This window comes from Chiloscyllium punctatum, chromosome 15 (assembly GCF_047496795.1).
Source record: "Chiloscyllium punctatum isolate Juve2018m chromosome 15, sChiPun1.3, whole genome shotgun sequence".
Taxonomy (NCBI): Eukaryota; Metazoa; Chordata; class Chondrichthyes; order Orectolobiformes; family Hemiscylliidae; genus Chiloscyllium; species Chiloscyllium punctatum.
In genome coordinates this window covers 39,146,272-39,162,456 of record NC_092753.1, presented here as the reverse complement: position 1 = coordinate 39,162,456, position 16,185 = coordinate 39,146,272, and the positions used below count along the sequence as shown (strand labels likewise).

The 16,185-nt window shown below is 38.7% G+C and overlaps 1 protein-coding gene across 1 annotated transcript in view; it reads left to right on the top strand.

Moving 5' to 3' along the window:
- LOC140486206 (glycerol kinase) overlaps window positions 1-16,185 on the top strand; it is a 110,467-nt gene that overhangs the window by 40,305 nt on the left and 53,977 nt on the right. The window contains exons 5-9 of the mRNA XM_072585024.1: window positions 6,620-6,699; window positions 9,301-9,438; window positions 12,693-12,802; window positions 14,350-14,416; window positions 15,999-16,034. Of these exons, the coding sequence (XP_072441125.1) occupies window positions 6,620-6,699; window positions 9,301-9,438; window positions 12,693-12,802; window positions 14,350-14,416; window positions 15,999-16,034 (431 nt within the window). The remainder of the gene's footprint in view (window positions 1-6,619; window positions 6,700-9,300; window positions 9,439-12,692; window positions 12,803-14,349; window positions 14,417-15,998; window positions 16,035-16,185) is intronic.

Genomic DNA, 16,185 nt, shown 5'->3' with positions numbered 1-16,185 from the left:
GGTGTGTCAAATGAGATTTCCCTTTCGTAAATCTATTTTGATTCAGTCTAAATGTTTTTGAAGTGCTCAGTTATTAATTCTTTCATGATGGACTTTAGCATTTTCCCCATTACCAATGTCAGACTGACTGGTCTATGATTCCATTTCTTTTCTCTGTTTCCCTTCTTAAAGAGAGGTTACGTAAGTTACCCTCCAATCTGTAGGAACCTTTCCAAAGTCTATAGAATCTTGGAAGATGACTACCAGTACATCCACTATTTCTAGGCCATTTGCTTAAATTAAATACTGTAGTATTGTGGGGAAAATCACCAGTCTCAGGGTTAGAATCAGGGTTCAATGACAGAGTTTATTGTACAAGGAAATACTGGAGCTCCGGGGAGAGAAAGACACCAACAGCACAGTGGACAGCTGTGAGTCTTCTTTCAAACCGGAGCACGTGTCAAGATACTTTTAAGCATTTTGTAATATAATAGGTCAGTGATGAGGTTATTGTCTCTGTAACATAGTTTGTTTATTGTAAATATTGCAGAATCATTGATAGATTTGGTGTAGTCATTGTCAGTTCCAGTGCAGCCTTTGTTAATTTCAGTGCGGTTGTTGTCAGTTTCAGCACAGACATTGCCAGTTTCAATGTCTGCACAGAAGTCCATTGCTGTAGTAATGGGTACTAATTGCTCTTCCTGAGAAGAATGATTACTGCAGCCGTGGCTATTATCACTGTATTGAGTCCGTATCAAAGTGTTAGCATTTCTATCAAAGGTGTTGGCTGGACCCAGACATTTCGCTACTCGTGTATTCTCTCCCCCACCCGCCTTAAATTAATCAACTAAGTTGTGAATACATTGTGCTGGCATTCTGGTGGCCCCAGGCAGTGTCTGTGTTTGCTCTGCTGTCTCTTTCCATATTGTGGTCCGGTGGCCATCTTGTATGTCAAGTGGCCAACTTATGGCTCAGCAGCCATCTTGTGTGTCCGTGGGATGTAAATTATTAGGGCTGATGAATTTATCAATCTTCAATCTCATCAATTTCCCCAACACTGTTTCTGTACTAATACTGGTATTCTGTAATAATTCAGAATCTCCCCCTCACTAAACCCTGAATTCTCCAATATTTTTGGAATATTGTGTCTACCTTTTGTGAACATAGCACATTTAGTTTTTCAGCCATTTCTTTGTTCCCCATTATAAATTCCTCTGTTTCTAACTGCAAAGGACCTACATTTGTCTTCACCAATCTTTTTCCCCCCACATACCTAAAGAAACTTTTATAGTTTTTTTTGTGCTCCCCAGAAGCTTACTCTCATATTCTCTTTTCCCTTTCTTAATCAATCTTTTTAACTTCCTTTGCTAAATTCTAAACTGCTCCCACACCTTGGGTCTTTTTTTTGTGTGGCCAATTTGTATGCCTCTTCCTTGGATCTAATGTTACCTCCTCTTTAACCAGCAATGCTGCACCATTTCCTTTCTGTTTGATCCTTCCCAAATGTTGGATACCCTTAGACATTTAGTTCTCATCTGTGCAACTATGTCTCCAGAATCCTGACTATATCATACCAGTTTTCATCTACTTACACGATTAATTCAAATGCTTCAAATGTATTACAAATGCTTCTTGCATTAAAGCGTAAACCCTTAAGATTTGTCATTTTAACAGTAGTTGTCCTGTTCCCAGTATTTTTCATAGTGTCCCTGTTTGATTCTGGCCTTTGATTTCCCTGCCTTTCACTTTTCTAATTACCCTTTGTGTCTTTTATTCTTGTCCTTGGCTTTAGACAATAGACAATAGGTGCAGGAGTAGGCCATTCTGCCCTTCGAGCCTGCACCACCATTTAATATGATCATGGCTGATCATCCTTAATCAGCATCCTGTTCCTGTCTTATCTCCATAACCCTTGATTCCACAATCCTTGAGAGCTCTATCCAATTCTTTCTTAAATGAATCCAGAGACTGGGCCTCCACTGCCCTCTGGGGAAGAGCATTCCACACAGCCACCACTCTCTGGGTGAAGAAATTTCTCCTCATCTCTGTCCTAAATGGTCTACCCCGTATTTTTAAGCTGTATCCTCCGGTTCGGCACTCGCCCATCAGCGGAAACATGTTTCCTGCCTCCAGAGTGTCCAATCCTTTAATAATCTTATATTAGATTAGATTAGATTAGATTAGATTACTTACAGTGTGGAAACAGGCCCTTCGGCCCAACAAGTCCACACCGCCCCGCCGAAGCGTAACCCACCCATACCCCTACATCTACATCTACCCCTTACCTAACACTATGGGAAATTTAGCATTGGCCAATTCACCTGACCTGCACATCTTTGGACTGTGGGAGGAAACCGGAGCACCCGGAGGAAACCCACGCAGACACGGGGAGAATGTGCAAACTCCACACAGTCAGTCGCCTGAGGCGGGAAGTGAACCCGGGTCTCCGGCGCTGTGAGGCAGCAGTGCTAACCACTGTGCCACCGTGCCACCCATATGGCACATGTCTCATCAGATCCCCTCTCAGTCTTCTAAACTCAAGGGTATACAAGCCCAGTCGCTCCAGTCTTTCAGTGTAAGGTAATCCCTCCATTCCAGGAATTGACCTCGTGAACCCACACTGCACTCCCTCAATAGCCAGAATGTCTTTCCTCAAATTTGGAGACCAGAACTGCACACAGTACTCCAGGTGTGGTCTCACCAGGGCCCTGTACAGCTGCAGAAGAACCTCTTTGCTTCTATACTCAATCCCTCTTGTTATGAAGGCCAGCATGCTATTAGCCTTCTTCACTACCTGCTGTACCTGCATGCTTACCTTCATTGACTGGTGTACAAGAACATCCAGATCTCTCTGTACTGCCCCTTTACCTAACTTGCTCTGACTCCTTGCCATCCCTTTCCCATTTTAGGTTTAACCTTCCACAACCATCTAATAAATACTCCTCTGAGGGCATTAGTCCCTGTATTGCCCATGTGTAACCCTTCGGGTTTGTACTGGTCCCACCTCCCAGCGTCAATGCCCCAAGAATCTGACACTCTCCTCTTCACACCATCTCTTCAGCTGAGTGTTCATCGATATATCCTGCTACTCCAACTAGCATGTGGCACAAGTAGTAATCCTGAGATCACTACCTTTGCAGTCCTACTTTCAACTTGTATCCTAACTTGATATCTTTGGCTTTTAGGACCTCATCTCTTTTATATAACCTGTGTTGTTTGTGTACTATAACCGATGGCTGCTCCCTCACCACCAAGATTGTCCTTCAGCTGCTCTAAATCATTCTCAATCCTGGCACCAGGGAGACAATATTCCATCCTCATTTGCGGCCACAGCAACACCTAGCAAATCCCCTTTTAATTTAATCCCCTATAACTATTGCATTCCCACACCTATTACTACTCCCCTGTGCAGCAGAGCCAACTGTGGTGCAATGAATTTGGCTGTTGCTGCTTTCCCCTGAGAGGCCATTCCCCGCAATAGTATCTAAAGAACAATATATATTTTTCAGGGGAATAACCACAGGAGACTCCTGTGTGGCCTGTCTGGTCCTCGTACTCTGGCTGGTGGTCACCCATTTGCTTTCTGCCTGTAGAGTCTTAGCCTGTAGTGTGACCACCTCCCAATATGTGCTATCCAGGTACTCTCCACCTCTCTGATGTTCCAGTGTCCCAACTGGTGCTCCAGTTTCCAAATCTTGGCTTCTAAGAACTGCAGCTGGAGACACTGCCTACACACATGCTGGAAACATTCCCAGCTTCCTACATTGAGTAGGCCAGGCATATCATGGCACTGAAACCTCCTGCCACGACCTACTTCTTTTAGATTTATCCTATTTGAAGATACTTAATATGAAATAATATCAAATACTCCGTGGTCCTTGTCCCAGGTCCTTATTGCTATAGAATATTGTCCTTACAAACTAAAAGCAACTAAAACAAAAGCAAAAAGCATCTATTCAACTCTGCACCGAATTTCCAGAAACACACACTTACTTTGGCTGCCTCTCACTTTGGATGTGCTCTCTCTCAACTGCTCATGCAAAACTTACTTATTTTTTACTTTTATTAGACATTTTTGAAAAATGAGTTTTGTCTTTAAGCATAAGTATGAAGACATTGATTATCAGTGCTTGATAATTTATCAGCACTACACTATTGTGTTATGTTTAGTGGCTTGAGACTAGAGGATAATTTTATCAAAGGAAAGGAATTAAGCTACATATGTGGGGTTTGGATAGATAGGAAATGAATAGAAACCCATGTGTTGGTGTATAGTTAGTTTCCTAATACAAATCTTTGTCAAACTCTATGCCAGTTGTATCGATTTTGAGAGCAGTCCATAACTCCCAACTCTTTTTTTTAAAGGAAAAAGGTGGATATATTTTTGAACAGTCGCATTTTTGTAATTGTTTGTGTTTCATTGAATTATATATTAACTTACTTTATCTGTATAGCCTTGACAAATGTCATGAATTTAGTATTTGCTGATGCGATCTGTTGTTTCCTGTTGTTAGGAAATAAAATAGACTTATTACTCAAAACGCATCTTGATCTTCTGAAAGGACACGTCAAAAATTTAACATGAAACCATGAACATATAACATAAAACTATGCAGGATTAATGAGATCCTAATTTTATAAAGAAGAATAATTTTAGATGCACTTTCTTGTTTTTAAACTTAGTGCAATTAAACATATTAAGCTTTATAATGTAAACCACGATTCTTTCAGTTGTCCATGTCAATTTCTCATCTGCCAAATTTGACAACCCCAACTTAGCTATTTGCACCAATACTATGCTGCATAAATCAGCTTAAAAATAACAATGAATAGACCCAAAAACTTAGTTTTAATTTTTGTAATTGCATTTATTTTTATGCCTGTGGTGATAATTCTTTTACTATTTTAGATTGTTAATTGTCTAAACTGAGATTGACATGTAGAAACTCATACCTCAACCACAGTACTATGTAAAGGGAAGAGAATTACAGACTCTTACTTGGCCCAGTATTTATATTCCACTATGATTAATGCTTTTTAATCTTACTGAGCTGTGTTTGGAGTAGCCCATGGATGGATGGCATAATTGAAGCATTTCTGTCTAAATTTTATTTTGATATTGGCATCTTGAAGAGATTTAGGGAGGGAGCTTACAGAGCTGAGGGCCTAGGTAGCTGAATGCACAGCTACCAACATTGGAATGTTTAAAACCAAGGATCTTAAAGAAACTGAAATTGAAAACATGCAGATATTTTGTGGGCTTCACACCTTTGCCATATCACACCTTTGTGGCCACCACATTTTGAGGTGGGAGTTGAACCCAAAGCTTCTGGCCAGACACTGTACATTGACATTACCACAAGATCTGCTAGGATGAGAGTTATGAACTTATATTGTTGCTAAAGTGGGAACCAAGGTGGTAGCAAGCCCTGGTGACTGATATGTTTGGTATAAGCTAAGGCACTAAGGAGCAGTTTCTTTCATGGAAATCCTAGTTATGTCTAGTTTGATTCTTTGCAGCATTGATGAGTTAAACTGGAATCCTATTTCAGTGAATGAAGTTTGCAAGGTCACACCCTAATCCTGAAAATCTCCAAAACAGGAATGGGGAATCTGAGACCTGATTAATCTGGGTCTACTCATTGCTTTACATACAGAATGTTAACATTTTGCTGCCTGCTGTTTTACATGATTGCTGTGGGTAGTCTGGGCTACCCATACTCTTCTTCAGCGGTACACTTAAAAGGAAGACCTCATATTGCATGCAGCTAACCTTAATCAAAAAGCAGCCTGGAACTCTGAAAAGAAAGGTACATTCTGAAGAATGTGCCTGGAACCCTTTGCAATCTGAATTGGTGTTAAAATGTATTGAAGATGACCAAGCATGTAAGAGGACCAAGGAGGTTCAAAGCACTTACATTTGCACAAGCAGTGAAAAGAAATAATCTAATATTTAACATACAAGTAAATCATGTTTACTTGATGGTGAGGGGTTTTGCATTTCATTTAATATCATCTTCAGATATGCAAGATTAAGATTGGCATTGATTGGACTGTGAAGTTGGAAAATGGCAGTAATGGCACCAAAATAGTGTTGCACATTAATTCATATCATATCTCACTAGTCTGCAGACTGTCCACAATTATTAGGGGCCTATATAAACTCCTTTACCAAGGTAGCATTCCAGGCATGTTGCTGAAGGAAGAGTCATTAACCTCCTTATGTCAATCTTGCATTAATTCTGAATTATTTGCATCATCTTTAATCAGGAAAGTTGAAACTTTTGTTACTTGAGAGGGATGGTGAAAGTAATAAATATCTAAATATCACTAAATTAAGGTACTGTATAGTCTACTCTTAGAAAGATTAGTGTTCTGTTTTATGCATTTGATTTAAGTAGATCATTTTCACCATTTATTCATTATAACAAGCTTCATTACCACTAGATTATTAATAATTGAGTAAATTAAAATACTTTTGCTTTACAATGGTTCATGAGGCAGAGGTGCAGTTTATTTGCCAAAATAATCTGCTCCTAGACAAGGGTGCAATGACTATTATTATTCTTATTTCAACTGCCTTACTGTTGTTTGTAATAACTTTGCACTTAGTTTGTTATTTGTATCTTTTATTCATCAGTGTGGCTTGATCTCAGGACACAGTCAACTGTGGAAAAACTGATCAACAATGCACCAAACAAAGACAAAAATGTTCTTCAGGTGAAAGATTTGTGATTGACTCCCATTTAGGTTTTATGCTGACTTGTTTTGCAGGTTTAATGATTAAAATTATCCTTGTTAAACCCGCACATTTTGCCCCTATTTACTTGCAAGATAAAGAACAATTTTGATACATGGATAGACTGTTCTCCATAAAATTTACACATGGGAATAAACTTTATATTTGTCTAGTCATAATTATTTAGATATGTTAATAGTAATACAAGAAAAGTGCTTTCACAACTGCATGGATGCATTGGGCAATCTAAATACAGAAGTTGCTATTTCGATGGGAATTTGTACCTATACAAAGAACAAAGAAAATTACAGCACAGGACCTGGCCCTTCAAGCCTGCGTCAATCCAGATCCTCTACCTAAACCCGTCATCTATTTTCTGAGGATTTGTATCCCTCTGCTCCCTACCCATTCATTTAACTGTCTAGATACATCTTAAATGAGACTTTCATGCCTACCTCTACCACCTTCGCTGGCAATGTGTTCCAGGCACCCACCACCCTCTGCGTAAAGAACTTTCCATGCATATCTCCCCTAAACTTTTCCCCTCTCACTTTGAAGTCGTGACCCTAAATAATTGAGTCTTCCACTCTGGGGGAAAAAAGCTTCTTGCTATCCATCCTGTCTAAACCTCTCATGAGTTTGTAGATCGCAGTCAGGTCCCTCCTTAACCTCCAGCTTTCTAATCAACTTCAACCTCTCTTCATAGCTAGCGCCCTCCATAATAGGCAACATTGTGGTAACCTCCTCTTCATCCTTTTGGTAATGTGGTGATCAGACTGTACGCAGTATTCCAAATATGGCTGAACCAAAGACCTATAAAACTGTAACATGACCTGCCAACACTCATAAACAATACCCTGTCCGATGAAGGAAAGGATGCCGTATGCCTTCTTGACCACTCTATTGAACTGCATTGCCACCTTCAGGACCTGATCACCCAGACCTCTCTGTACATCAATTTTTCCAAGGTTTTTTCCATTTACCATATGTTCGCTCTTGAACTGGATCTTCCAATATGCATCACCTCGCATTTGCCCAGATTGAACTCCATCTACAACTTCTCTGCCCAACTCTCCAATTTAGTTATATTCTGCTGCATCTCTGACAGTCCACTTCACTATCTGCTACTCCACCAATCTTAGTGTCGTCTGAAAACTTGCTAATCAGACTACCTTTACTTTCCTCCAGATCATTTATGTATATCACAAACAACAGTGGTCCTAACACAGATCCCTATGAAACACCACTGGTCGCTATTCTCCATTTTGAGAAACTACCTTCCACTACCATCCTCTATCTCCTGCTGCCCAACCAGTTCTCTGTCCATCTAGCTAGTTCACCCTGGACTTCATTGCAACTTCGCTTTCTCCATCAGCCTACCATGGGGAACCTTATCAAATACCTTACTGAAGTCCATGTATATGACATCTACAGCCCTTGTCTCATCAATCAGCTTTGTCACTTCCTCAAAGAATTCTATTAAGTTGGTAAGACATGACCTTCCCTGTACAAAACCATGCTGCCTATCACTGATAAGCCGATTTTCTTACAAATATAAATAGATCCTAGCCATCAGTATCTTCTCCAGCAACTTCCCTGCCACTGTCGCTGTTCACCGGTCTATAATTACCTGGATTATCCCCGCTATCCTTCTTAAACAAGGAGACAATATTCGCGATTCTCTAGCCCTCTGGGACCTCATCTGTCATCAAGGATGCTGCAAAGATATCACCTGTCATCCATGGTTCCTTAATCTTGCCATTTCTATCCCTCATTTTCACAGGGACATGTCTGTCCTGCACTCTAATCAACCTTTCTTTAAAAACCTCCCATATATCAAAGGTGGATTTACTCTCAAACAGCTGCTCCCAATTCACATTCCCCAGCTCCTGCCAAATTTTGCTTTACTTGGCCTTCCCCCAATTTAGTATCTTCCTTTAGGACCACTCTCGTCTTTGCCCATCAGTATTCTAAAACTTACAGAATTGTGATCACTATTCACAAAGTAATCTCCGAATGAAACTTGAAGCACCTGGCCGGTTTATTGCCTATATGCACCACAACAACTGGCTGTTCACCCTCCCCCTTCAGTAAGTCCTGTAGCCGATCTGAGACATCCTTGACCTGTGCACTTGGGAGGCAACATACCATTCGGCAATCTTATTTTTGACCACAGAACGTCCTATCTACTCCCCTTTGACTAAAGCCCTTCCACTCATTTTCCAGCCACAATGCCTTGACTGTAGCTACTGCTGCCTTTCCCTGATGAGCCATCACAGGTATACTTGTTTTGGAGGGAGATGGCCACAGGGGACACCTGCACTGCCTCCCTGCTCTTTCTCTGTCTTTTGGTCTCCCATTTCCTTTCTCTTTCAGCAATCCTAATCAGTTTAAAGTAGCCCCAAAATGTGGTTTAATCAGCTTTAAAATATTTCTTGTATTTGCTCCAAGTAAGACGTGATTTGCAGATGTGATTTGTAGTTTTATTCACAAACTTAGCAATGTACAAAACTTTGATCAACATTTTAAACTTCGAATGACTAATGTTTTTGGCGAGCTTCTGGTTTTTATTTCTCTTATAGGAAAAAACTGGCCTACCAATTAGCACCTATTTCAGTGCTGTGAAATTACGTTGGCTTCTAGATAACGTGGAGAAAGTTAGGAAGGCTGTCGCAGATGGTCGGGCTATGTTTGGAACAGTTGATTCTTGGCTTATATGGGTAAAGCTACTGATACTTAAAATCCAGATGTTTCAGGAAGACATTCTGATGAATTAATCAACTACCTTTTAATGCTTGTATAGTGGTTTGTTGCATAGGACATAAGTAACAATAGAAAAATGAACAATAAAGTAGAAAAAGGATAAAATTGTGGTTCAGATGATAGCTTTTATCTAACATTTGCATGCAGGTCTTAGATTTTGATTCTTGTTGCTTTGCAGTACCAACTTAGACTTAAAATGTGTAATAAGCTGAAGTAATAGAAATGTCTTTCTGCAACTGATTCCACTCATGATGAATATGAATTCTTATAAGAATGAATTTGCCAGAAAATGATACTTTCTTTGCAAAATTGTTTAGAAATGTACTTATTAAATTATTACTTATTTATCTTATCTTTTGCAGTGTTATGAAAAAGTTTCTTTTCAAGCTTTTCTTCTACAAATGTAAAAATTAGAAGCATAAGTAATCCATGCAGCTCCTCACACCTGCTCCACTATTCAATAAAATCATTTGTTTTGAATTCCACATTCCCATCTACCCCTAATAATCTTTGATTCCATTGTCTTACAAAAATCTAATTATTTCCACCTTAAAACACTCAATCATTCTACCTATGCAGCCTTCTGGGGCAGAAAATTCCAGTCACACAGCCATCTGAAAGAAAAGATTTCTCCTTTTCCCATATCCACCTTGTTAAGACCATTAGAAATTTCTAGACTTCAATCAAACCACCCCTCACTCTTCTAAACTCCAGTCTGCACAACCTTCCCTCATAAAATAATCCATTAATTCCAAATATCAATCTAGTAAACAAAAATTGTTGACGAAGGGTTACTGGGCTTTCTCTCCACACATGTTGCCAGATCTGCTCAAGTTTCTCAGTAATTTCTGTTTTTGTTTCTGATTTCCAGCATCCACAGTTCTTTCAATCAAGGCAGTAAATCTCTTCTGAACTGCCTCCAACCTATTTATGTTCTTAAATAAGGAGATCAATACTGTACACAGTATTCAATATATGGTCTCATTATAGCCCTATATAACTGAAGCATAGTACAATTTTATATTCAAATCCTCTCATAATAAATGGATAGAATTCCATTAGCTTTCTTAATTATCTTTTCTACCTGCATACTCGTATACTAGAATATCTAGACAGCTCTACACCTTGGAATTTTCCATTTAAGTAACATTTTATTTTTATTCTTCCTGTCAAAATGACCAACTTCACATTATACTCCATCTGCCAATGTTTTCCCCAATCACTCAGTGTTACCTGAAAATATAGCTACGATGCCTTCACTTCATTCATTCAAGTTATTGATATAAACTGTTAAAAGCTGAGGCTTCAGCATAGACTCCTGAAGTATTCCACTTGTCACATCCTGCCAGTCAGAACAAACCTATTCACATGAATGCTGTTTTCTGCCAGCTAGCCAATCTTCTCTTCTTGCTAAGTATTACTCCTGCCATCCTGAGCTCCTACTTTGTGCAATATTGTTTAGGCAACACCTTGTCAAATGTCTTTTGAAATCGAAGTACAGTTTGGCAATAGGCTTACCTTCCTCCTAGGTAGATTGGAAGTAAAGTAGCAGGAAATATAAAAATGGAATTGTGAGAGTTTTTATCAGTGTGTAGAAAATGAATAGGTTGGCAAAGGTAAATGTGGATGCCTTAGAATCAGTGACTGGATAAAATAAAGTGTGATAAGTGAACTTGAGAGATGTTGAACACTTAAGTTGTATCGATCGTCACAGTCGAAGACCCAAAAAAAACTTAAATTGTGGGGATCCATAGATCAAATTACATGAGGAGCTTAAAGTAGGTGTAAATACTAATAAAAAGAAAATACTGTCTTCTTAGACAGTAGTCAAAAACTACTGAGGTTAGAAGTTGATGGTCCCTGTACCAAAGTCCTCCACCCAAGGATTTTGAAAGATGTGGCTGCAGTGATAGCAGATTAGATTACTTACAGTGTGGAAACAGGCCCTTCGGCCCAACAAGTCCACACCAACCCGCCGAAGCGCAACCCACCCATACCCCTACATTTGCCCCTTCACCTAACACTACGGGCAATTTAGCATGGCCAATTCACCTGACTTGCACATCTTTGGACTGTGGGAGGGAACCGGAGTACCCGGAGGAAACCCACACAGACACTGGGAGAATGTGCAAACTCCACACAGTCAGTCACCTGAGGCAGGAATTGAACCCAGGTCTCTGGCGCTGTGAGGCAGCAGTGCTAACCACTGTGCCACCATGCCGCCCACTGCCACCGTGCCATCCATGTATTAATGTATTAGTTGATATTCCAGAATTGCCTAAATTTTAAAACAGTTCATGTGGTTTGAAAAGTAGCAAAATGAACCCCTCTATTCAGCAAAGAGGAGCGAATAAAGAGGGAACCATAGATCTAACATTAGTAACCGTTTAAAAGGTTAGAATCAGCTATTAATTGCCTTGGGGATCACAATGGAAATCCATCACATTGATTGCTGACTGAGACAATTGTCCTATGTGGTGGGGAGATTGACATATCTAACTCTCTAGGAATTATATGAGGGTTGATACAGAAAAGCTGTTTTCCCTAGCTACAGAGTCAAGAACTAAGTGTCGCAATCATTTAGGGCTCAGATGAGGAAACTTTCTTCACTCAGAATGTCTTGAATCTTGAATTCTCTCCTGTAGAGCTCTGTGGATGCTCATTTACTTGATACATTCCAGATGGAATTTGACAGATATTCAGACATTAAGGAATCATGGGCAGAAAAATAAAGTTGATTGAGAACTTGCTCATTGGAGCTCAAGCCATTTCTAATGTTCTTACCCTGTCTCTCCAGTATTACTCCAAGCTGCTATGAGAATCCTTCATTGCACAATACCGTCTTGTCCTGAAAAAATGTTTAATATTTCTAATGCAGTGCACCGTGAATAAAACTAATAGAAGTGTTGGTCTGTTCAGACAAAAGTGCTAATGTCTGTTATAAATTGAATAATGAATGCTCTATATCAATCCCTGCTCCAGTTACTCAAAACTGTAATCTTGAAGCCTTATCTGAAGTAGTGCAAAAATAAACCCCACAAAATATGTACATATTGGAACTTTTTTTTAACGAGGTATGAACAAATATTCCTACCAAAGTATCCACCATGAAAAGTTCTGTCACAAAAATATTGGTCTATTTATTGTGTCATTAGGCTTGTAATGTTATTTAATCTGTTTTGATAATATATGGTGCTGTCTATGGCTCTAGTGTTTAACAGGTGCACATGAGGGTGGTGTTCATTGTACAGATGTGACCAATGCTAGCAGAACTATGCTGTTCAACATCCATACCTTGAAGTGGGATCCTGAACTTTGTCAGTAAGTTATATATGATGAAATATGACCAATCTTCATATAAAGAAATTGATCAAAGTGATCAAAGTTAAGTTGAACAAACTTTAATGTTGAATTTTAATTATATGCCATTTATAGTGAGTTGAATTTAACAATTGAAATGAAGGTTTTAAGTATTGTTAAATGAGTACTTACAAACCACACTTCATATGTACAGGTTTCCATTTTCACATAACCAATAAATAGAAGTTTATGGCATGAAGAGACTACTTAGCTGTGTCTCCTCATGCTGATACATGGAAATTGGATCTGTTATGGCCCCAGGATAGTGTTTCACAATACACATGAGGAGGTGCTCACTGCGCTCACAGCTGAAAATTAAATTGGTTGTTTGCATAATTCTTCACATACTCAGCTGTTTTGCCTACCAGAAAAATTAGTAATATTGTATATGAATCTCAATCATTTGCAAAACTGGAAGGTACATATTTTAGTGTAGGGCTCTGTTCTTTGCCACAGAATGAACATGCAAACACTCTGCACTTTTTCTCAACTGAAATAAGTGACAGCTTTTCTCTAGTACAGTTTGCAGGGCAATATCTTCTTGAATCAGAGTCAACCTGCTTTGTTTAAAATTAATGTTTACCTATTAGCTCATTATCTAACTGGTGCATTCTCCATGATAATGCCTCTACTAATTAAAGTCCACTTCCCAATCAATCAGCGCTCTCCTGTCAGACAGAATGAGTGTTGTTTTCCCTTTACGTTGTTTTTTTTTCCCAAATTATCCAAATGAGTGTAAGACAAAACTTTTCAATAAAATGTGTATTTTTTAAGCAATAATGGTTGATTCCATAGGAATAATTTTTCATTTGATATCCTTTGTAGGTTGTGAAAGATGCATTCATGATTGCTACAACAGTGGATTTTTGAACAAAATGTTTAAAGAGGAAGTAGAGATAGCCACAGAGCATCTGGATTATCTTTAAATATTAGAATTTGGAAATTTCTGTATTGTCCTTTGTTGGATGCAGTATTAAATATCAAAGATTAAATAGAGTCATAGAGGTGCACAGCATGGAAACAGACCCTTTGGTCCAACCTGTCCATGCCGACCAGATATCCCAACCCAATCTAGCCCCACCTGCCAGCACCCAGCCCATATCCCTCCAAACCCTTCCTATTCATATACCTATTAAATGTTGCAATTGTACCAGCCTCCACCACATCCTCTGGCAGCTCATTCCATACACATACCACCCTCTGCGTGGAAAAGTTGCTTCTTAGGTCTCTTTTATATCTTTCCACTCTCACCCTAAACCTATGCCCTCTAGTTCTGGACTCCCCGACCCCAGGGAAAAGACTTTGCCTATTTATCCTATCCATGCCCCTCATAATTTTGTAAACCTCTATACGGTCACCCCTCAGCCTCCGACGCTCCAGGGAAAACAGCCCCAGCCTGTTCAGCCTCTCCCTGTAGCTCAGATCCTCCAACCCTGGCAACATCCTTGTAAATAATTAATTAGAGTGGTGATTCTTCTCTTATGTAATTAATTTGTGTGCTATTTTAGATTCTTTGACATTCCAATGAGTATTCTCCCAGAAGTGAGAAGTTCATCAGAAATTTACGGATTAATGGTGAGCCAATTCAAGTTACTAAAAACCAAGGTCTAATTGGTAGTAATATAAGTTGCTGATTCATCGTGATAAATATGAGCTCCTCGCAACATCATTCACATGCTTTACTATATTTTATTATAACTGTAAACTTTACCCAAATTGTGGGGAAAACCTCATCAATAAATGGTATTCTCACATATTGTAACCAGACACACAGAGCAATCAGAATAATGCTATGTCTTGTGGAACAGGTTGGCTAATTATCCCTTTTACTTTCCTGTAAAGCCTGAGACTGGTGAATTACAGCTGTCTTCCAGACGCAGGGAATCTTTCCCACTCTAAACCTCACCCACATTCAATCGAATGAACTGTTCCATGTGAAAATTGCCCCATTATGTCCAAATCAGTGCAACATACTTTAGAAAGGATGTCAAAATTTGAAAAGGATGTAGAAACAATTTTCAAAAGAGTAGTAGGGATGTGGGACTTCTGTTACATGCACTGATCGGTGGACAGGCTTTTCCATTCAATGTCTGGGTCAAAATGTGGATCCTAACTCTATTACATATCAAAAATTGTCACTCAACACCAATTGGGTTAATGTGCACAGGGCATATTTACTACCCATTTAAAATAACTTGAATTTTCTACAAACCTCTTGTAGTCTCTGGATTACCTTACAGCAAATATTTTAGCTCTACTCGCTTGTTTTATGAACTAACAAAGATAGGTTTCAAGCTGTCCTGTAGTTGTAAAGGAATATAAAAACACAAGTTCTGTGAGAACAACTGATGCAGACAAAATGTGTTGGGCATTATTGCTGATGCAATCTTATATTTGCATCTAAATTTTCTTTCTCTAAATTATACAGCATATATTGATCCTGCAAAGGAACACATTCTCATCATTTTGTGTGATTTACACAACAAAGTTAATGGTGGAATGTATTAACAAAAATAGTACAAAACAGTTGAAGACAACTCAGCAAAACCAAATAAAGTTTGAAGTAAAATGCACTTTAAATACACAGAAAACTACCCAAAGACTTGTAGCGGCCTGTTCAGAGATGTTATTACATACCTCTGGAGCAGGTGAGATTTAACATTAGTTCATAAACTTTTAATTTATTCATTGTTAAAAATGCAAATGATCTTAACATTGTGACTAATGACAAGCAATAAAGTATATTGACTATGAATTCACCAAATGTAACTACATTAATAACATCTAAGGGTAAGATCAGCTACATTATTTCAAGATTATCATAGAGAAAAGGCCTGAAAAGAAAATTTGTTGATAGGTTTTCTATAGTATAAGGCATTCAAAAAATATTTAAGGAAAGCGAACCCTCAAGCCTCTTAAGAACTGCCACAGAATGCAAGACGACAGGCCAAATGTCATAAAATGAGATTAGAATGGATGAAGGTTTGACAACCAGCAGTGACTTGATGGGCTGAAGGGTCTCTTTCTGGGATGTAAAAACTCTGACTCAATATAGTTTTTAAATATTGTTACTGACTTTTTTAAATACATAAATTATTTAAAATTTGACCTACTACTGACATATATTTCTTATATATTTCTTTTCTGTTTTTAATAGAGATGTGGGTCATTAGCTCAAGTACCAATTTCAGGTGTAAGTATATTTTGTTTCATTTTGAAATTCTGCAGACAGTTCTCCCTATGCAGTGTCTGTTACTGGAGTTATTTTACCTTGGTATTTTCTGAGTATTTTTTTTCTTACATTACTTTGTTACAGAAATGTATTGCAGATAAACAATATGTTT